This window comes from Lagenorhynchus albirostris, chromosome 14 (genome assembly GCF_949774975.1).
Source record: "Lagenorhynchus albirostris chromosome 14, mLagAlb1.1, whole genome shotgun sequence".
NCBI lineage: Eukaryota > Metazoa > Chordata > Mammalia > Artiodactyla > Delphinidae > Lagenorhynchus > Lagenorhynchus albirostris.
Window position 1 is genome coordinate 61,498,433 of NC_083108.1, and position 21,915 is coordinate 61,520,347.

Below are 21,915 nucleotides of genomic sequence, written 5' to 3' on the forward strand. Positions count from 1 at the left end.
GTGTGGGGAGCACAGAACGAGATGCTGCCCTACTGCCCTTCCCCACCCTCATTGCAGTCCCATCCCCAAAGGGACATACCTCCCAGTGACCACAAGAGCTAGGGGTGGGGTTGGGACACCGCTCAGCTGCTCTGGCCTTCAGGGCAGCTTTAGCCAATTAAGGACCACCCCATGGCCAGAAGACAGACAGACCAGCCATTTCCTTTTGGACATTTTGCTTTATGCTTTCAGACAATCAAGGCTCACCCCTATAGCCATGGCCCAGCTGCCACCTGGGAGCTACACAAAGGGTGGTGGCCACCCAAAAGTGGCCTCAGCATAGGCTCCCCCTGCCCTCTGCCCCCTCAGTACGGCTGTGTTCACAGGATACTTGCACCCATACATGGGACAGAGGAAGGACTCAGGGAGGCCTCAGTGAGGCTCACCTGCCTCCAGTGTGCACAAAGCTTTGGTTCGAGGTGGTGCATCTGACTGTTTTAAGGGCAAACAGTTATAGTCAAATGGTTATTCACAACTGCAGACGGGGCAGGACAGAAGCAAGTGTGTAATTATAGCAACTCGATTTGCGGACTCTCTTTTACAAAGGTCGGCACAGGCGCCAACCTCAGTCACGGTGGGTGGCAGGGCATAGAGAATACTGTCTCCTGTAAAAACACCACCCACAGGGGAGGTGTCAAGCACTGTGCCATGAGCACACGGTGCCCTGAACAGATGCCAGGGGCGGGGAGCCAACGGCTCACAACCAACTTGGACTGCTGGGACTCAGTGGGAACAAATCTACCCCACACCTGTCCATAGGGGCCACCTAGTCACCTGGCTGCACCAGACGGCTGCTCTCAAAACCCAGTGCCGCCCCAACATGCTCGCACCAGCTCTGGACAGGAGCACCAGCATGTGAACACACTGCACTGAGGGTCCTCGTTTCCTCTCAAATCCACGAGCTAAAATGCATTAACTGTTCACATCTGCTACGTGATTCCAAATCTATCTTCTACTCTCACTGTAAAAGTTTCTTTCCAAGCGCTAAAATATCATAAAAGCTTTAAAAATTGATGGGTGGACAGACTTGACTGTGCAAAAATTTAGTAAAAAATTGCCAGAGGCCAGCGAAGGTGAGGGGCCTCAGTGTCTAAGAAGGCATGTTTTGGGGGCATTAAGACTTACTCAGAAGAATGGACTGCACCCCCCAGCCCAGGCAGGGGCAGCAAGCTGGGCAGGGACAGGTGCCTTCATCCACATCACGGGCAATGCATTTCAAGGCAAAGAATGATCACCTTGGTGGTTTGCCTACAGCCTCTGAAAAATAGTTCTGATACTAAGTTGTGTTTATTTTAAACCAAAGAGGTCTGAAATACTCCTTCCTAACTATAACTTTTTCGGAGAAAAAAGGAAAACCCAGGAGGCGGGGAAGGGGATGGGGTGCCAGCGTGCATCTTCTGGCCAGGTCCCTACGGTGCCCGTGGGAGCACCAGGCGCAGGGCTTTCTCATTTCATGTCATCCAACTATCATTTCTTGTCAGCGCCTGTTACATACTAAAATTCATGAAAACCTTCATAACACCAGTCTGCAGCATGTCCACACAAGCAGAGGTCCATGGCGACCTCCCACCTTTCTGTGTCCACCTGTGTGGCAGGCTGAGTCGATGCTTTAACATGGCCACCCAGACCTGTGGGTGGCCCCCAAGGAAGAGCTGCGTGGACCTGGCTGTCAGACACGCAGTGGCAGGGGACCGTGGACTGGAGACCCGGGGCTGCAGAGTGAGGGCAGGTCTCCCCCGCAGCAGAGCTGGCAGCCCCTGAGCCCGGACCACCAGCCATCACACGTCCACAGTGCACAGGGGCTCGCCACCAGGCTGCGCAGATGCCACGATGGACATCTTGGGCTTCTTCCGCGTCTCCTCCTGGAAGAACAGCCAAGGTCAGAGATGTAGGCGACATGGGAACCTGCAGCCCAACCTCGGTGAAAGGCCGGTGGCGGGGCTGCAGAATGTGCGCGATCGCAAAGCACCACGTGCTGGCACTTCTGTGGGCATCAAGACGCATGCCCGGGAGTGGAGGGTCAAGGAGGTCACAGCCACCAGGGGTTTGAAGCTGCCCCGACAAGCCCTACAGGGACCCCACATGAGTGCACAGGAGGCCAGGGCCACCAGCTCTCCAGCACTGCCACAGCCTGAGAGCATGCGGACAGGCCTCACCCTCTCCTCCGCCAGCCTCCGCATCTCCTCCTGCAGTTTGCTCAGGATGTGCAGGTTGGGCTTGTTCTTCCGGGCAAACTGCTGCAGCTCGATCACACTCTTGTCCGACGTCTCCTGGGGAGCAGAGCCCGCTCGCAGGACCGTCTGGGGTCACCCCTCCCTTGACCCGCCTGGATGGCTGCCTGCCAGCTGTTCCCCACTTCTGCCACTGCCTCCTGCGCAGGGTGCTCCCCCGGCCCCCTTGGCCTCTGACATAGCCACTGAGCAGGCACTCGACATGCACAGAGCCCTCAGGCAGGAGCAACCAGGACACAGCCTCAGCCGGGGGGACAGCACACTGCAGGACAGAACTTGCCCCGGCACTGCGGCCCCTGGGAGCCTGTGGGGCCCAGACGCTGAGCTCCCTGCAGGCCCGTCCAGGGTGAAGAAGCCATATCTGAAGATGCCTGCTGGCCGTGGGTGCCACACTCCCCTGCCTCTGGATGAACCCCTTGCCCGCCAGCTCCAGGGGGCTCCCACCACGGGCCCAAGCAGGCTTTCTCCCCTCACTCACAGCCCAGCACAATGCACAGAAGTAGAGCACAGACCCGAAGGCAGAGGCTCAGCAACACAGGGCCAAGCACCTCGGGGCCCAGTGTCCCCTCCCCTCACCTACCCTGTCAGGCCGAGAGCAAGGAGCTCTTCACAGACGGCCTGGGGGTCACCATCCACAGTCCCCACCCTCCACACCCACCACTCACAGGGGTGCTGGTGACCCAGACCGTTTCTGTAAACGTCAGGGAAAAAGTCAACATAAACCTCGCTTCCCTGTACTTCTCTCCACCCCAAACACAAAAACCTAAGGGTATTGGCTAAAATCTTGAGATCTTGGCCCAAAGAGCAGAAACAAAACAGATGACACACATGGGCTGTTGAAAGTTGGTGGCCAGGGAGAGCTGTCTGTGTGTGGTCTGCTCGCTCTCCCTCTAGCCCTGGCCCGCACCCCATCCCCTCCCCATGCAGCCAGAGCCCAACTCTGCCCCCGGCCCCCTGTGCCAGAAGGGGACCCCATTACCTGTTTGACCATCTTGCTGCTTTCACGGCCATACATGCGCAGCAAGGACCCCCAGTTCTTGACGTGTGGGTGCAGCAGCTGAAGGATCTTCTGAGAAGCTAACTGTTTCCCAACTCGCTTATTCTTGCCTGAGAGGAAATGTAGAGAGAGGGAGTCACAGATACCAGCCATCCACAAGGCCACCTCGTCCAGACAGGGGTGCTCCCGACGAGAGGGGGCAGAAGGCGCAGCCGCTGCACTGGGCACAGCACCTCAGCCCGGCCCATCCTGCAGAACAGCCCATCAGAAGCTCGGGGAGGCCAGGACACACCCAAGGCCATAGCTTATGAGGCCTCCCGGCCCCCAGCCCACAACTGCCGACACAGAGGACGCACCTGCAGGGCAGACTCAGGGGTGGGGGAGCATCCAGAGGGCATCCTGTGCCGGGGACGTTTCTAGATGGAGAGAAGGTGGGGCCAGGGTGCAGAACAGGCCTGGAGAGCAGCAAGGGCCTCTGGCTCAGATGGGGGATCTATCCTATGCCCTGCCCACCTGCTCAGGGCTGGCCTCAGCAAGGAATGGTGTCTGCAGGGCACAGGGCACACCCAGGGCCTGCTTGGTCATGACCTTCTCACTTACCCAGTGCTGGTCTGTGTTTACAGTAGTTACACAAAGTTTCTTTGCAAGTAAGGTTATAACCAAACACCAGATTAGGTGAAGAGCACAGTTGGTGCCCAGCAACAGCAGAGGGCCCTGCGGGGGGCTCTGCTGCTGTCTTAGGAGGCTCCTGCTCCCTTTACAGGGACCGAGGGCTGGACAGGGGCAGTGGTGGCAGCCGCTGGGGAGCAACACAGCCCAGCCAAAATGACCAGCCCGGGGACTGGACACCCACAGCTGCACTCAGGTCAGCTGTGACTCAGATGTGGACATGGGATGCTGTGGGCACAACCGTGGGCAGTCAGCATACAACTGAGGCTCGGCTGATGCCAGGGCAGTGGTCCTCGGGATCACTGAAAGCCTGTGTGTGGGTGTATTGGGGGAGGGGTGTGTGTCTTACACCAGCCGCGCACTGTGTGCTTGCCACACGCCATGACATATTCACTCTTCTGGTTTTTACCAGGAACCACTTCAAACTTGATGGAGGTGTCCCCCATCCCATGGTTTCTGTAGGAGAAAACAGACGGTGACATCAACTGACGGGGAGGAAATGGCTGCTTCCAGAAAGCCCTCCAAGGGCCCATCAAGACAGAACCAACCCTTCTCCCCAAACCGCTGCTCCAAGGAGGGACTCTCCCACCACACGCCATCCAGCCCCTTGGGTGGAAGGGTGCTGGGCACCCAAGAGAGGCCCCCATGCCCGATGGCCAGGGAAGCGCCCCCCCCACTTACCTTTTAAGGCACTCATGGAGGATCTGGTAGGGAGATAGCAGTCCAGCCTTGCTGGTCAGCTCGTAGACTCGCGAGTCCTCGATACTGATGTGGTTAAAATACTACAAAATGAAGCAGCCGGTCATAGTGCTGGCCACTCCCGTGGCCCCGTGAAGCGGCTCCCGTGCTGCCGCCTCCCCTGGGGCCTCCTGCCCCCACCACTACCTCTCGGAGACATTGCATCCCACATCCCACACCTCCCCACCCAGATGCCCGAGACACAAACGAGGAATGGCAAGGGCCGGGCTGCCTGCCGCTGGCCTGGGGAGCCCATCCTGAATCAGAGGCTGATCAGACGACCGGTCAGAAGTCTAAAGACACACAACCTTCGGAAAAAAGCTTGAAAACCATCATAAGTGAGGTTATAGAAGAGAGAAAGTGACCAGACACGGCAGAACAGAAACGTGACCAAGGTTCTTAAGAGGCGACGCCCAACTGGTTCAGGGAAGAAAAAGGAAGCTGGTGACAGAGGCATTGCCAGCCCAGAGGCGGCTCTGACCCCATGGCCCCCGGCTCCCACTCAGGAGTGTGGGCCCCCTCCCGGGTTGGCCATAACGGAGAACCACATGCTCCTTTGAGGTCTCTCAGAGAGGTCCCTTCCCAGACTGTCCAGCTTCTAGGGCCCCTCGGCTTGTAGCAGCATCAACCACAGCCCTGCCCTCTTCATATAAAAGCCTTGGAACCTGCTGCTCTGGCAGAGAGGGGGCTTCCTCCCCACCCAGCATCAGGAGGAGGCCCTGGTTCCAGCAAGCAGGAAATCATCCCCCTCTAAGCACAACCCCGCCCCCCCAGCACCTCAATGGGTCCGCCAGCCAGAGGCACCCCGAGCCCCTTAGTCAGGGTGTCTGCAGAGGCATCGCTGTGTGAGCCAGCCTGCTCAGACCCCTGGCCACGAGGGATGAACCCAACCCCCAGCACCACCCCTCCCCGGGCACTGGGGGAGGCAGAGGACAAGGCTGGAAGTCCAACCTCCGACTACATGATGGTTCCCCTGGCAACCAACCCCCATCCTTGGGGCTTCCAAAATTCACCTCCTGAACATGAACTCAGGCGTAGTTGAAGGGGTTAGAATAGAACGTTCCCTTCACTTTTATCAACTGGAACTATTTCAGGAACTGGAGACAAAAACCAAACGTTAATTTATTTACTACGTTAGAAGGTCCCACCAGGAACCAAGGACAAAGACCAAACGTGTATTTTATATCACAAACACATACACACCTAACAGCCCCAAAATACATGAAACAAAACCTGACAAGTGAAGGGAGCAATAAACAATTCAACAGTAACAGCTGGGGACTCAACACCAGTCCAGACGAAGACCCACCAAGAACAGCAAACCCCACACCAGCTCAACCCACAGACGCCTGTTCACTCCACTCAGAAACACACAATGCACATCCTCTCAGGCGGTCACAACACAAGCCTCAATAAACTTAGAAGGACTGACTGAAATCACAAAAACTATGTTTTTGAACCACAATGGAATTAAGTTAGAAATCAATAACCAAAGGAAATTTGGGAGATTCACAAATATATGAAAAGTAAATGCTCCTAAAATAACCGCTAGTTTAAAGAAAAAAATTACAAGAGAAATCAGGAAAATACCTTGAGACAAATGACAAAAGAAACACAACATATATTAAAGCAAAATTATGGGATGCAAAATAGTACAGAGAAGAAAATTTATAGCTGTAAACTCCATATTTAAAAAGAAGACCCCAAATCAATACCTTAATCTTAAGACACTAGAAAAAGAAGAACAAACTAAACCCAAGGCTGGCAGAAAAAAAGAATAATAAAGGCAAGAGCAGAAATAAATAGAGAATAAAAAACCAATAGGAAAAAAATCAACAAAACCAGAAGCTGAATATTTGAAAAGACAAACAACATCGACAAACCTTCAGTCAGACCGACCAAGAGAAAGGAAAGACTCAGACTGCTAAAAATCAGGAATAAGGGACTTCCCTGGTGGCGCAGTGGTTAAGAATCCACCTGCTAATGCAGGAGACACGGGTTCGAGCCCTGGTCCGGGGAGATCCCACATGCCGCGGAGCAACTAAGCCCATGTGCCACAACTACTGAGCCTGTGATCTAGAGCCCATGAGCCACAACTACTGAGCCCGCGTGCCACAACTACTGAAGCCCACGTGCCTAGAGCCCATGCTCTGCAACAAGAGAAGCCACCACAATGAGAAACTTGCGCACCCCAATGAAGAGCAGCCCCTGCTGGCTGCAACTAGAGAAAGCCTGCGTGCAGCAATGAAGACACAATGCAGCCAAAAATAAAAAATAAATAAATTTATTTTAAAAAAGTTTAAACAAAAGGATCATAACGGAATACTATGAATGTGTATTTGCCAATAAATTAGATAACCTAGATCAAGTGGGAAAACTCCTAGAGAGACACAAAATCCCAAAAGTGGCTCAAGAAGGAGTAGAAAATCTGAAGATGTATAACAAGCAAAAAGATTGAATCAGTAAATAAATAACTTCAAAACCAAGCAAAGTCTAGGCTTGGACTGTTTCACTGGTGAATTCTACCAAGTGTTTAAAAAATTAATACCGGGACTTCCCAGGTGGTCCAGTGGTTAAGTATCTTTCTTCCAATGCAGGGGACGTGTGTTTGATCCCTGGTCAGGGAACTAAGATCCCACATGCCGCGGAGCAACTAAGACTGTGTGCTGAAACCTCAGAGCCTGCACGCCACAACTAGAGAAGCCTGTGTGCTGCAACGAAGACCCAGTGCAGCCAATAAATAAATAAATAAATAAATGAAGGAATAAATATTGTGCTTGCATGGTATATCTTTTTATTTTTGGCTGTGTTGGGTCTTTGTTGCTGCATGCGGGCTTTCTCTAGTTGTGGCAAGCGGGGGCTACTCTTCATTGCAGTGTGCGGGCTTCTCACTGAGGTGGCTTCTCTTGTGGCGGAGCACGGGCTCTAGGCTCACAGGCTTCAGTAGTTGTGGCACACAGGCTCAGTAGTTGTGGCGCAGGGCTTAGTTGCTCCACAGTATGTGGGATCTTCCTGGACCAGGGCTCGAACCCATGTCCCCTGCATTGGCAGGCGGATTCTTAACCACTGTACCACCAAGGAAGCGTGTGGTTTATCTTTAAAAAAAAAAATTAAGGGCTTCCCTGGTGGCGCAGTGGTTGGGAGTCCGCCTGCCGATGCAGGGGACACGGGTTCGTGCCCCGGTCCGGGAGGGTCCCGCATGCCACGGGGCGGCTGGGCCCATGAGCCGTGGCCGCTGGGCCTGTGCGTCTGGAGCCTGTGCTCCGCAATGGGAGAGGCCACAACAGTGAGAGGCCCGCGTACCGTAAAGAAAAAAAAAATTAATACAAATCCTTTGCAAATCCTTTGCAATGAAAGAGGAAGCAACACTTTCCAACTCATTCTATGAGGCAAGTATTACCCTGATACCAACACCAAAGACATCACAAGAAAAGAAAATACAGAACAGTACCCCTTATAAGTACAGCTGCAAAAATCTTTAACAAATACCAGTGAGCCAAACCTATCAACGCATAAAAATGATTATACACCACGACTGAGTGGGATTTATCCCAGGAATGCAAGGTGTGTTTACCATTCAAAAGTCAATGAAACACCCCCCCACATCAGTAAAGTCAAAGACAAAAACCACGAGATCATCTCAACAGAAACAGAAAAAACAAAATCCAACACCCATTCTTAACAAAAACTGTCAACAAACCAGGAGTGGAAGAAACGTCCTCAATCTGATAATACTCACAGCTCACACAGCACGTGAAGTGGAAGAGGCCAGTCGCAAAGGAACATACATCGTATGATTCCACTGACAGAAGACATCAGAATTGGCAAATCCAGGGACAGAAAGTAAATGAGTGGCTGCTGGGGGTTGAGGGGCTGGGAACGGGGAGAATGGGGGTGGCTGCTAATGGGGACAAAGTTTTTTTTTGAAGTGATGAAAATATTCTGAATGTACAAAAATCCACTGTACTGTGTAGTTTCAAAGGGAAAAATTTATGGTGTTATAAAAAAGAATGCATTCTTCAGAGTGAGAAGCGCTTGCTACAAATAACCATAGGACCATATTTACCCAAAAAACTTTACAAATAGTTTTAAATGGTTCTTAACATAAAGAACAATCTAGGTTTTGCAGCCTCTGCCTCAAAGGCTCACTCCACTTTGGATCTGCTGTCAGCGGAGCATGGCTTCCTTCCGAAACATTTACCCGCAGCTTCTCACGACCCTCGGCAAGACACAAGGACAGAATTCTCTGACAAGAACATTTCCTCTGCTTGCAAAGACAAGCAGGTCTCCTCTTTGATGAAATACAAGAGACGGAGCACCTGGCACCTGAGCGATTAAACCCAAGCACTGTCTGACACCAGGGTGGGCTCACAACCCTCACCTCCAGCTCCTCGCTGTCTTTGGGCTTCTCCTCAGAGGTCTGTTTAACAAAGTCTGGGATGAGGATTTCCAGCGTGGCCCGGGCTGTGGAAAGAGGAACACTGAGGGTGAGGGTGGGGTCCCCACGGCCGAGGGAGCCTGGGCCCCGGGGACAGAGCCCCAAGGGCCTGCACGTGAGGCACAGGCAAAGGGTGTGGTGGGGAGCAGCAGCTGGGCCAAAAGGACACTCTGGGGAGGCGCCTGCAGGCCCGAGCGCAGGGGTGGCAAGAAGCCGAGTGCACGCACCCCATGAACAGGGGTGCAAAACGAAGAGCACGTGGGGAGGAGCATGGGGTGGGGGTGGGAGGCGAGGTGCCAGCGCCATGAGGATGGCCCCACCCACCATGGGACCCTCACAGGCTTCTGCTCCGAGACCCCAGGAACACCCCACTTGTGAAGCAGGAAGAGCCTTTGGAGAGAATCTCTCTAAAATTGACAGGAGACCTCCTGGGGACCGGGCAGAGCTTGTGAACCCAGCACAGCTTCACACAGGGTCAGCCAGACAGTAAGGTGGGGTCCCATCACCCTCGGCATTCACCACCAGAAGAGAGCAAGGCCCAGGGGCACTCTGAGCCCCGGAGCACAGACACTCCACCAACCCGAGACTCGGTGAGACTGCGATAAACGCTCCGCACTCTGTAAGAGGCAGAGCTGCTCTGAAGACAACGCGGCAATGGGGGTGCCAGGGCCCGGGATGCATCCATCACGTGCCTGCGATGTGGTCCACTCCCCAGAAGAGGCCAAATAACCCTGGTGCTGGGGCTAAGCGGCTTCTGGAAAAGCACGCCAACAACAAGGAGTGCCAGGAATATAGCCAGCAGCAGGACACGGGCAGGAGGAGCATCAGACTTCCACCAAAAACCACCAGCTTTCCCAAGGGCCTGCTTGGCTGTGTTCCAGGAGTGGCAGTCCCAAGTCTGGAGCTGGAAGGACTTGGAAAAATGGTCCTCATGGACATCAAAACCACCTGAGGAAGATGCCACCTGTTCTCCTTCTCAGCACACCCCTGCCTTGCTGGGTTTAAACAGACGGTGCCCTGGGCTCAGGCAGCACAGAACAACCAGCATCTGTGAGCGCTGGGGACAGGGCGGGAGGCGCTGGCCCAGCCATCTGAATGGAAAAGGGCCTCTACTTTCATTTCTCACATTTTACTTTTTCTATTTGAATCTTTTCCAGTGAGTACATAATTTAAAAAGATCCAAGTAAATGATTACATAAATAAAACAGACTTGCCCCATCCACAGCCTTCCCTAGCCATTGGTGGGCCAACACGGGTCTCTGACACCAAGTAGGCACATTACCAGCTTTATTCTTCGCGAGTTTTTTGCTGCTTGCCGTTCCAGATCCATAGGTCACACCATCGATGGTCACCGAGGCACCAAAAGGCTCACTTGGGTTCTCTTAAAATTAAAATTACCATTTTAAAACACACTTGCCAAGACATTAAAAGCATACGTGCACACACACAATGTGCTCGCGCTGACAGACAAGACGAGGTGGGGGTAGGGCTGCTGCTGGAAGGCAGAGGCCTGCGGGGGGGGGTCCCTGAGGCACTGGGGTGGGGCTGAGGGACAGTCAGCAGGCAGACAGCATGGCCAGGAAGTCGAGGGGGACAGGGACCAACGTCTGAGAAAGATGGACGGAGGAGTGCAAGGGGTGGCATGCAGACATTGTGAGCCAGAGAAGCAGGAAGACAATAGTGGACGCTGAGCTTCTGGTTTTCACTAAGGAATGATGCGGGCGGCCAAAGGACAGCTTGTGGCCATTGCAGGGCTGCAGCCCCTCCACCCTCGGAGGTGCAGTGGGAAGGGGGTGCGGGGAGGTGACCATCTGATCCCCCTCAACCTCCCCTATCGTTCCTACCCAGCAGAGGGGAATGACAGTCAGCTCCCACCTCCCCAGCAGTGACCCCAGTGACGTGCTTGATGCTTTAGGAGTGAGATGGGGAAGGTCACACTCACCACATTCAAAGAAGTTGTACACAGGGCGGACCTTGAGGACACGCTGCATGTACTCGTGCAGGATGCAGACCTCCGACTTCCCATTGGGGTTGATGACAAACTCTGTGACAAGAGGGGCCGTCTCAGCAACAGCGGGGACTGCAGTGACCACACCCTAGCCCGCGGGGAGAGGACCTCTGCGCCGCAGGGCAGACACAGGCCGATGCAGCACCCTTGGAGCACACATCCCAGGAACATCAGACCTGTGAGTCCCGTTCACCTTTCTTCGTGGGCGCGTCCTGCACAGACAGAGTGATGAGCTTCTGATTGGCCGGCAGGATGGGCCTCTCTGACTCAGCCTGTTTTCGCTTCATTTCTCGGTTGAACTGCCGACGCTCAGCCCATGTCCTGAACTTCTTCACGGTAACTTGCTCGAAGTCAAAGCGCTTCTCCAGGTAGTTCCGAAACTCCTCGAGGTCTATACGGGATTCACCAGAGACCCAAGTCACGGGTGGAGGTCACGCCCTCCACCCGGTGAGCAGGACAGGTCCCAGCCACACGATACCCCCTTCCCCTTTCCTCTCCAAGGGCGAGGGAAGTAAAGAATCACGTCCCTTCATTCTGCCAGCTCAAATTACCCTGCCAGGTCCCCTAGGGACAAATTTCTGGCATGTCCTTTAGTTTATTTAGAACAAGAATAAGAATACAAAAATAAAAAAACAAAAACGAATCTAAAAAAAAAAAGCCAACCGCAACCAGCCTTTGGGACCTTTCTCCCCATATGGAAACAGGTGCTGGACGGCCAGCACCAGCCGAGGCACCACGTGCCCACCATGGCCGCCCCCACGCCCTGCAGCAAGTAGGCAGCTCAGGGCCATGGCACTTGTTCCACCTCTCCCCCAGGACCCCAGGGCTTCCCATCAGTCTTGCTGGCGCCCTGCCTGCACCCCTCCTCCCACCAGGCAGATGCCTGAGATTCCACGTGAGCTACAGAACAACGTGCTTGCACACTTAGTGACAAACCAAAACCACATAGTTCTTTACACATGAGTGCAGAGAAGCGAGTCTGGAAACAAGGGCCATGAGGTCAGACGTGGGAGGCAGTTGTTTTCAGAAAAACAGGAGCACACTCAGGTGTGTCCTGCATGTGCGGAAGGACGGTGTGAAGAGGCAGACCGCCAAGTTAGAGTCTTACAGGGAGGGCTCCCTTCCAGCTGTGTCCCGAGAACAGCCCACCCGCTGACAGAGCTAGCTGGGACGGGGAGCCAGACACCACTGTCCCCCTCCTCAGCAGCAGCCCCAGCCCCTCACATGCAGGAGTTCCCAGACAGGCCAGGCAGTAGCAGAGTGTGAGACCCCGAAAACGCATGGGGGCTAAGACAGCCTGCCACCATGGAAGAGATGCAGGAGGGACAGGGAGGAACGCCCCACACCTGAGAGCAACTGAGGGTCTGAGAAGGGGGTGGCATCCACACCACGTGGTGGAGACGCCCACTCTGCGCACTGGTACACCAGGACTCCATGCGAGCATGTTCCATTTTCATGAAAAGCAAGACTTGAGGAAAGATCGCGAACATGACCAGAGAAAAAGGCCACTGCAGGGCAGCACCAGTGTGCGGGTCGGGAGCAAGAGGTCAGCAGGCAGAATCTCCTAAGCTCAGGGAGACGGCCTCTCCAGCCATGCGGGAGTGGACAGGCAAGCACGGACAGGTCCCTTCCTCCTCAGGGACCAAGTTCACTCTGGAAACTTACCAACTGATTCATCTTTGCACACTTCCACCTTGGCCTTCACTTGCCCCAGGGCCCCGGGGGCGGCCTCGGCCGCCAGTGGATCCTTCTCATCTGGGGGCCCCAAGTCAGCCCCCAAGGAGTCGGGCTCTTCCAGGGGGAGCTCCAGCTCTGCAGATCGGCTCAGGGGCTTGGCGGGAGACACCTCCCCACAGGGGGCGAGCTCGCTGTTTTGCTCCCTTTCCTCATTGTCTTTCATTTTCTTGTAATGCAGACAGGGGATGCTACTCAGAGGAGGGTCATGTTTCTGTGGACAGTGAAATTGCAACACAGATTACAAGGATGGCCCCAAACATCTGAACGTCCGGTGCCTTTCACCTGTCTGTCTGGCTGCAATGCAACGTCGGCAGACATGCATGCTCCTCCTGCAACTTACAAGACTAAATTCATGACTGATGTGTCCCCTACCCGTATGCTTCCCGTTCCCAAGAAGTATGGCCTGGACCAGGTGACCACCCGAGACTCTCGGTGCAGGTACACGGGGACTCCGGAGTTATGGAACGTCATGATCCACCCGTCCGGCAGTGGTTCCGTAGGTGGACGGCCACGACCTGCACAGAAGACAAGAACACCCTGCAATCACTTAAAGACGCTTGTAACTGAGTAAGAACTGTCAGGACGTTTCCAAAGTTACAACCCGTGTCAGAAACAACAGCAAGGTGGACCCAACGTTACAGAGAACCTCTAAAATGTAGGAGGGGGGAACACCCCGCCCTCCACTAGAGAAAGTCCCACCCAGCCCCACCTGCAAAATTCTGCTCTCCCTCTGCTGCTGTGCCTGTCCCTCTGGGTGTGACCCACAGGCTCCAAGTCCCTCCGTGCAGCAGGAAGCTGTCCACCCTGCTCACTGCTATACTCCCCAGCCTAGAACGGCACAGGCAGGCCTCGGAGCCTAGAGCAGGGTTCTGCAAGACACAGGGCCTCGCCACAGCTCTGCCTCCACGGCTGGCAAGCACCGTGGACACTGACTCCCCGCCCGCCTCCCACAGGTGTGGCCAGAGGCACCGCAGGGCCTGGGTAGGCTTCGCTAGTAACTGCACATCTGTGGATCAGTGCTCCCTGTGACCAGGTGACAAGCCTGTGCTGTTCGAGCTGCTACTGACAGCCCTGGCTGCTGAAAAAAGCACATGGCAAAGACTTAAGTAAAACTTACTTTTCTTACAGGTATTGGGAACAAGTTAAAAATTCAGAAATGGAAGTGAAAAACCAAGTGAAATCTAAAAAGACACATACAAGATGAAAACAGCACCAGCTATTCTCACAGAAAAGGGAATGACACCCTTGTGCCAGGTCTGACACCCACACGTGGCCAACACCAGCAGACACCTGTGTCAGGACGGCCCTGGGAGGGAATGTGAGGTTGGACACGCACAGACCCCGTCAGGCACCCCCATGCCCACCGCGGGCTGGGCTGGGAGCTGTCTGCAACCAGCTATGGGCTAAGTAAGGAGAAGGAGGCACTCACACAGCTCAAGCTGAGCACATCATGGGACAAGGCATGTCTGCGATAGTGAGCTGTCACAGAGTTGGCCCAGCTGCCCGGAGAGCTCGCGTGCATCTCATAGTCTGTTACTGTTCCTGTTGCGGCCCACTTGGCAGACGCGCGGCCCAGCACTGCCAACATGTCCGCTCCGCAGCCAGGAGACTGTACGTCGGCCACCCTCGGTTTCCTCCCATCACGCTGGCCACCTGCGCTGGTGCTCAGCAGAAGAGGTAACCTGTGTGCCTGAGTCCTGTGTCCCTCCAGCCCCTTTCCACCACCCACCTGACACCTCCACCTAGACACTGAGAGGTGCCTCCAGGCCAAGACAGAAACAGACACGGAGACCCCTCAGACCTCTCCGCATCAGCAGGGGGGCTGCACGGGCCAGCTCTGGGCACCCCCTGACCGCTCCCCACTGCGTCTCCGACCCCTCCACCTCTACTCAAAGTGCAGGAGTCACACGTGCACCGCGAGCCGTGCTTTCAGACCAGACTGTGGAACGAGTCCTGCTTGCTTCCAGTGGCTCCCCCGACACTTGGCACAGAATCTAGAACCCGGACTGCAACCATCACCAGCCACCATGCCGAGCAACCGCCTCTGGGCCCAGCATCCATAACCCTGGATGCCCCCTCCCCAGGGATCTGCCCAACCCCCTCAGAAGGCCTCTCCCCACCACGCCGCACAGCTGCTCTGGTTTCCACAGCACCTGCACCACCTGCAGCTGGGCCATCATGCATCTGGGTGTGTCCTCACATCTTGTCTGTTTCCTATCACCAGACAGGGCCCTCCTGGCCTCAGACACACACCTGCTGCCTGACACCGAGGGCTCTCATGCCCATACATGCAAAGCCCCGTGAACACTCGCTACTTCCTGGCCCGACTTACTTTTGAGCACTGTTTTAATCTTGGTCATCATTGGCTGCACACTTGTCTCTCCGTCTGATGGGTGGTCGCTGTCTCCTCCATATTTCTCCTCCATCCGCCTCTTTTTGGGAGCACAGAGGCCCTCTTCCAGCAGAGCATCAACATCGTTGTCAAAATCATCCTGCAAAATATGCTGTTCAGACACCACAGCCCCCCGGTGCCCTCCAGGCAAGTGTCACAGTGTCACTGACAACGACACAGAAAGGAGGCGCTCTCGGGGGCCTAGGTGTGCCTCTATGTTGCGTGATCATCTGAAAAACAAATGGAATGAAACCGCCAGCTGAAGCACACGCTCAGGCAGGTGTGCGTGCCACCAGGGAGCGTGGCCAGCAGCTCCTTCCAACTCAGTTGGGACAAGGGTACGAGGCAGACCTGTCAGCCAAACTTTTCATTAGCAAAGTTTGAAAACCTGGACTCCTGATGGCTTTCTCTTTTCACATTTACGTTTCCACCTCCTGTGGGTGTTCTTTCCTCTGCAACATCAGCTTTACAGAGATGCTGCGATTCCCAAACACCTCTCTTTGGGTTTTGCTAAGAGTGCTCCAAAGGAGGGGACACCGACATACCTCGTAGGAGAACTTCAAGGCCTCTTCGTCCACTCTGTCTCTCTGCACGATCGCTTTAGCCGTGAGCCCGCCTGCTCCTTCTTCATCTAGCTCCAAATTGTCAGTAAAATCTTCTAACTCATCCAGCACTGCGTACTCCACTCTCTTTTCCTGATCCAGCTCATTCTCCTCATCCTTCTTATCCGCACTCTCACCCCCTACGCCTACCCCGTTACCAACACTCCCGCCAAAGGGACAAGCATGCACGTCTCCACTGACAGGGCTAAGGGCCAGACCGCACTCTGCCCGCGCGTCGCGCTCCGCTCCCGTGTACAGCACCTTCCTGTCCTTACTCCTGCAGCTCTCGGTAAAGCTCACGCTAATCTTTACATCCTTAAGCAACTTAAGGTCAGGGGAGAACTTCCGGACCGCAGGTGCGTGCCGGGCGGTGCGCGGGCTGTGGCCACTACAGTTCGGGTCTACGAGGAGGCGGGCCTTAGAGAAGGATCCTTTGGAGAGAAGAGAAGCTCCGTAGAAGTTGAGCGGGTCCTCAGCAGGGGGTTCGGCCTGTCCATCACCACCAGAGCCAACGTCCATTACCTCTGCATCACTGGACGTTTGCAGGGGAGGTGGTGGAGACTGTCCACGGGGCAGCGCTCGGAGGGGGCAAGCTTGGTTCTCCATCACCGCTCCTCCTGCGGGCTCACGCGGGAGAGGAGAGGGGCTCTCACATGTCTCCATAGTAAAAGTGGTTAAGACTATTTTAAAAGACCAGAGTTTTAAAAAACCTTACATAAATCTATACAGCTAACATGCACAAGTCCGTCGAGACCCGGGTGCCGTCCTGCCCGCGCTGCACACGCTGGCGGCTTAGTCAAGCTGGCCACATTGCTCTTTTCATTAATGTAGACAGCTTTTAGAACCACTGCCTCAATTATTGGAAATCACAATGCACTCAGCTTAAATGACTGACGACTAAGCGAGTCTGTCCTCAAGCCGGAGGGGCACCCGTCTTCCTCCACCTGCAAAGAGACGTAAAGGCGTCGTCACAACGCAACAGAGCCCTCCGTGTCCTGGTACCAAGAGCCCAGTGCTATTGACAGAGCAGTGAAAATTTAAAAGAATGCTGCCCAAAAAGAGAACCTTCTATGCTTCAAAACAATCGAACTTTACTTTTTTCTTCAGAACCTAAATTGTACCTTAAGTCCCAAATTAAATACTTTATTAATTGTCCACTGTAATTCCAACTTGAGAAACACAAAAACCATATTATGTTTAGGCTCAAAAAGGATTAAAAAAAAAAATCCTCCACTAAACTTCACCGCAGCACCCCCTAACTCAGTTTTTACAAGGCAAGCCAGCATGCAATGCAAGGCTGCCCTTTCCAGAACACACAGAAGGTGTGCGGCTTCCCTCCAGCACCAGAGCGACATGGATCCACTCACCTGCGAGGGCCGGGTCAGTCAGAGGGCAAGCGGGAGACCCTCGGCTCAACTCTGCGGCACTAGGGCCAGGGGTTCTGTCACCCGGGACCCTGGGGCACGTGGATGGGGACAGTGATGCAGCGGGCTGGGGGAGCCAGAGGTGGCGTGGTTCTGTTCCCGGGAGAGGTAGGGGTGGTGACCGCAGGGAAGGGAGCCCAGCCAGGGTGGGTCGGGGGAGCCGCAGGAGACAGCTGGAGCCAAGGCACGGGGAGTCCTGGGAGCCGCCCGGAGCCTGGCTCCATCCTGGGGGGCAACAAGAAGCCACCGGGAGTGAAGGGACCCTCAGGCCACAATTCAGTCCCTACTTGAGAAGGAAGGCCAACAGCTGCGCCAGGCATGGTGCCCGTGCCCTCGAGAACAGCAGAGACACAGAGTTGACCGCACTGCTGAGTGGGCAGAGGTGGAGAGCTGGGACAAGGGGGCCCTGACGACCAACGAGGCCTCTCCCCGGAGGGACAGTCAAGCAGCGCCTGCAGAGGAGGGCGCCCCGAGCCTCTGGGCAGACCTGGCCAACGGGGCTGAGGCCGCCAGGACACATCAGCCAGGCGGTCACCCAAACCGCAGGAGAGGCCGCCCAGAGAGGGAATGCAGACCGAGAAGAGGGCTGAGGACGCAACTCTGGAGAAGCACAACGGAAGGGAAGACACAAGGCTGAGAAGGCAGGGCAGGGGGCCATCCAAACACAGGGGCCTGCAGGAGGGAGGGCACCCACCAGAGCAGAAGCACGTGCAGAAACGCACGCATGTGCTCACATGTACACCCCCACACCGTGCAGACACACGCACAAACATGCCATATGCACGCGGGTGCAGACACATGTGCGTGCCCACGCCCACTCGGGGCAGCTTGCTGGTTGCAGACAGAACAGTAAACAGCAGACACCACATGTTTAAGAAGTTTACAGTGAAGGGACAGAGCGTGGTGGTTGAACTTTGAAGGGGACATAACATAAAAACCAGAGACTTGTTTAGATTTGATTAATTCATCCAACAACTACCCAAAGACTACCTACTCTGATGGGGGCACTACCATGAACTACAGGGCAACAACCACTGACTGTCAATCTATTTCCTAGATTCTAAGATGTCTTCACATTTCTGATTTCAGTGGGAATTTAACATAATACCTCCCACACAGGTATGTCTGTCAAAGGTGCTAAGGACCAAGGAAACATAGCACACAAATGATGACAGACTCAGAACCGCAGTGATCGCTGAGGAGGCTGTAGCCAGACACACACGAGGAACACTGAGTGGAGTAGGGCCAGTCTCCTGGCACCAAGAAAGATCATTTCAGAGAAGGACAGAAGGTCAGCATACCCAGTGCTACAGAACACAGATGTGACCAGGACCAAACCCCTTGGCACCAGGCAGGTCTGCAGAGACCCTAGCAAGAGCCAACTCGTGATTCTGGGGTTAAAAAGGCTAACATGAAGAGATGTGAGGAGACGGGGGGCACTGAAGACACACTCGGCACAGGACGGGGACACCTGCTACCACGTTCAAAGGCTAAGAGCAGCATGAAGCCAGGATGAGAATGATAAAAACTGAAGAATGGAAGCCTTGAAGAGCTGCACAGAGTGGAGTCTCCAAGAAGCCGTGGAAAGTGTGGTCCTTGGAGCTCAGGGAAGCTGCCCAACCCCAGGGGCAGCAGCTCATGCTGAGGGCTCCACAGCAGGCCATCCTAAGCAAGCTCCTTACCATCCCTGTTGCCTGTCGGTACCTATCAATACCTTCCAGGTGGCACACACATACCATTTTAGATGCTGAGGGCATGAGACAGACAAAACCCCTGGCCACAGAGCTCACGTTTTAGCAGAGAGACTGACAAGTAACAACTAAGAAAAACTGAGAACCGTTCAAGAAAAAACAAAGCAAGGAGTTGGGGAAGGGGAGGCAGCTTCAAAACGGGTGGGCAGCAAAGGCCTCACAGCCAACGTCCACCTGAAGGTAGAGGAGTGGGCCGGGTGGGTAGCTGGGGTGGGAGGAGGGGACATTTCAGGCAACAGCGAGAAGAGCAAAGGCCTCCGGGTAGGAGCGTGGGGTGGCAGGTGACAGCAGTATGCCCAGTGGGGAGAGAGGAGGCCAGATCAATGAGGGCGAGGGAAAGCAGGACTCTGGCTCTTATCTTGAGAGATGGGCCACTGGACAGGAGGGTCCAAGCGGTGAGGTCACATGATCCAAGGTCAGCAGTGGCAACCAACCCTCAGGCAAGCCCTGTTCTAAGCACTTTAGGTACTGTCACTCACCAGCTCTCACACAGCACTGTGAGAAAAAGTTAAGGATAGAGAAATGAAGCAACTTGCTCGAGGTCACACAGCTAGAAAGTGGTGGAGCGGCTTTACCACCCAGGTAAGCTGGCTCCAGTCTGTACTGCCTCGGGATTACAGTCTTGCAGTTTAAAAGAAACACTGTAGGTCCAGAAAAACCCCAGGTGGGTGGACAGTAGGAGGAGTAAGGGTGAGAGCAAAGAAAAGAATAAAGAGGCTCACCGGGAGCTTGGACCAGCATGTCACGCTGGAGGTGGTGAGAAACTGTCCTGAGGGTTGCATGGAGGCCTAGGAGTGACTCCATACTCAAGGACAGAGATGTCACGTGCAGAGGTGGTGAAGGCAGCATGGGGAGTGTTTGGGGTGAGTGAAGATCACAGTTTAGGTTTACACATGGCTACTTGGCATCAAAGTAACGCAGGGGGATGTGGAAGAGGCAGCCACAGGCATAAGGCTGCAGCTCAGAAGGGAGGCGAGGGCTGGAGATGGAGATGCAGATGTCAAGGAGAGACGGCATTAAAGCCAGGAGACTGGACGAGATCACCAAGGAGTAGAGGGCAGCTCCAACCTGAAGCCGAGACTGGGCAAACCAGTCAGACTCACTTTCGTACCCCCAAGGTCACGGTTAGATTATAAAACCCCTGGGAAGTGCCCTGCACAGTGGCTGGCCACAAAAGGCTCAAAGGGTGGCTCTCCGGCCATCGGCCTCACTACTGCTTCAGCTGACTGCACACACGGATGCAAACCTTGCTTGCCAAGTGGACCATAAGCCAGCAGCAGACTTGCAGCAGGCTCCCCTGGATCCCGACACAGGGTAAAACCGAGACGCTTGGACAGTGCCCTTCACTGGAGTCCGCTTGCTGGGCTGGCATGGAGGTGCCGTCTGTGATGGTCCAGCGCTGTGGCTGCTGCCTTTCGCTCAAGCCTCTCGGCGCTGCAGCCTCCCGCCCAACCCAGCAGCAGTATGACCTCATCCCGTCCTTTTGTCATCCTCCATCGGCCTCACATCCCGCACTTACAGGCGGCACTGCCGACTGGCCATTCACTCCCTCTGGTGGGTGACCGCCTGTAGCAGGGTTTGGCCCACTCTACCGCCGCCAGGAAACAGGATCCCCGCCTAGCGGTTGGCCTGGCACAGTCCCCAGCCCCAGAATGGACTGTCGTGCACCGGGTAACAAGGTACATGCAAGCATGCAAACGACAAATCAAGTTCCTACCCTGAGCAACCCAAGTCCATCGGACGACACCTGACAGGTACCTCTGTCAACAGGTTGCCACCTTCCACTTATTTCTATCATGGTCATTGTTACGACAAAACCACATCCTGATCACCTACGTGACACTCAGTCCGTGAGCATTTGGTGAAGGCGGGCGACTTCTCAGATTTCCCAAACTGTGTAACACCCGGCAGGGTCCTGGGCGAGCACCGCCCCTGTTGGTACCTTTCCCGCCTGAAAGCCATCTACGGCTTCGGGCACGCGGGACGAGGGGCCTCCTCACACCCCGGTGTCTGCCCAGGCGGAAAGCGACCGGCGCGGCGCCCCCCGGCCCGGGGCCCGCCACCGCCCCCGGCCCAGCCCAGACCCCGGCCCCCGCAGGCCCCCCGCCCGCGCTCCGAGGCCCGTGGCCATGATGCTTCACAAAGGCCGGGACTCGGAGAAGCCAGGCCCGCCCGCGCCCCCCCGCCCGCTCGACCCCGGCCCGCGGCCTCGGCCCGGGAGGGAGGGAGGGGAAGGGCGCGCCTCACGCAGGCCGCAGCGCCGCCCGCCCGCCCGCCCGCCCGCTCGCTCGGCCGCGGGGCGCCCCTCGCGCCCCGCACCTACCTCCGGCGCCCGCGGCCGGCGCGAGCTGCCCGCAGCCCAACTGCAGCGGAGATCCCTACTGCCCGGCCGCCGCCGCCGCCGCCGCCGCCCTCCAGAAGGGCCGCGCGGGCGCTCTCCAGTCGGCGGGACCCGCCTGCCGCGCGGGGCGAGCGGAGGGCGGACCTTGGCGCGCGCGGCCAATCCTGCGCGCGGCCGCCCCGCATTGGGGGAACCGCAGAGCGGGCTGCAGAGGCAGCCAATCGGCGGCGCGCGGCGCTCCCGGCCACGGCGCACGGCCCAATGGCGCGGCCACGTGGGCGGGACCAGGCGCTGAGGCCGCGGCCGCGCTAATGGTCGCCGCCGGGGCGGGGCTCGCGGCGCGGAGGACGGCGGCCGCGAGGGGCGCCGGGAACGGGGAGCGCGGGTGACGCCGGGAACGGGGAAGCGCGGAGGACGCCGGGAGTAGAGGGTGCCTCTCCTGTGTGCACGGTGAGGACGAGACCGTACACATAGAGACATCACCCGTTTTCCATTTAAAAGCATTAAACGTAACCACTAGGGGAAAAAAGACAAGTGTGCGCAAGTGT

The 21,915-nt window shown here is 55.8% G+C and overlaps 1 protein-coding gene across 3 annotated transcripts; it reads right to left on the bottom strand.

The window, feature by feature from the left end:
• Positions 1 to 198: 198 nt before the first annotated feature.
• DGCR8 (DGCR8 microprocessor complex subunit) lies at positions 199 to 21,485 on the bottom strand. 3 transcript variants are annotated; one of them, XM_060121392.1, is made up of 14 exons: positions 21,350 to 21,485; positions 15,795 to 16,795; positions 15,190 to 15,349; positions 13,230 to 13,372; positions 12,786 to 13,068; positions 11,314 to 11,511; positions 11,055 to 11,156; positions 10,395 to 10,493; positions 9,056 to 9,138; positions 4,618 to 4,718; positions 4,286 to 4,392; positions 3,250 to 3,377; positions 2,196 to 2,309; positions 199 to 1,901 (listed from the first exon to the last, which is right to left on the bottom strand). In XM_060121392.1, the coding sequence occupies exons 2-14, from the start codon at positions 16,512 to 16,514 to the stop codon at positions 1,818 to 1,820; spliced, it is 2,322 nt and encodes a 773-aa protein (XP_059977375.1). In that variant the 5' UTR covers positions 16,515 to 16,795; positions 21,350 to 21,485; the 3' UTR covers positions 199 to 1,817. The 3 variants fall into 3 exon arrangements, 2 of the variants coding, with proteins under 2 accessions (XP_059977375.1, XP_059977376.1); XM_060121393.1 differs by lacking the exon at positions 21,350 to 21,485 and having other exon boundaries at positions 15,795 to 16,468; positions 16,567 to 16,754; XR_009534799.1 differs by lacking the exon at positions 21,350 to 21,485 and having other exon boundaries at positions 1,866 to 1,901; positions 2,196 to 2,961; positions 15,795 to 16,783.
• Between the last annotated feature and the right edge of the window lie 430 nt (positions 21,486 to 21,915).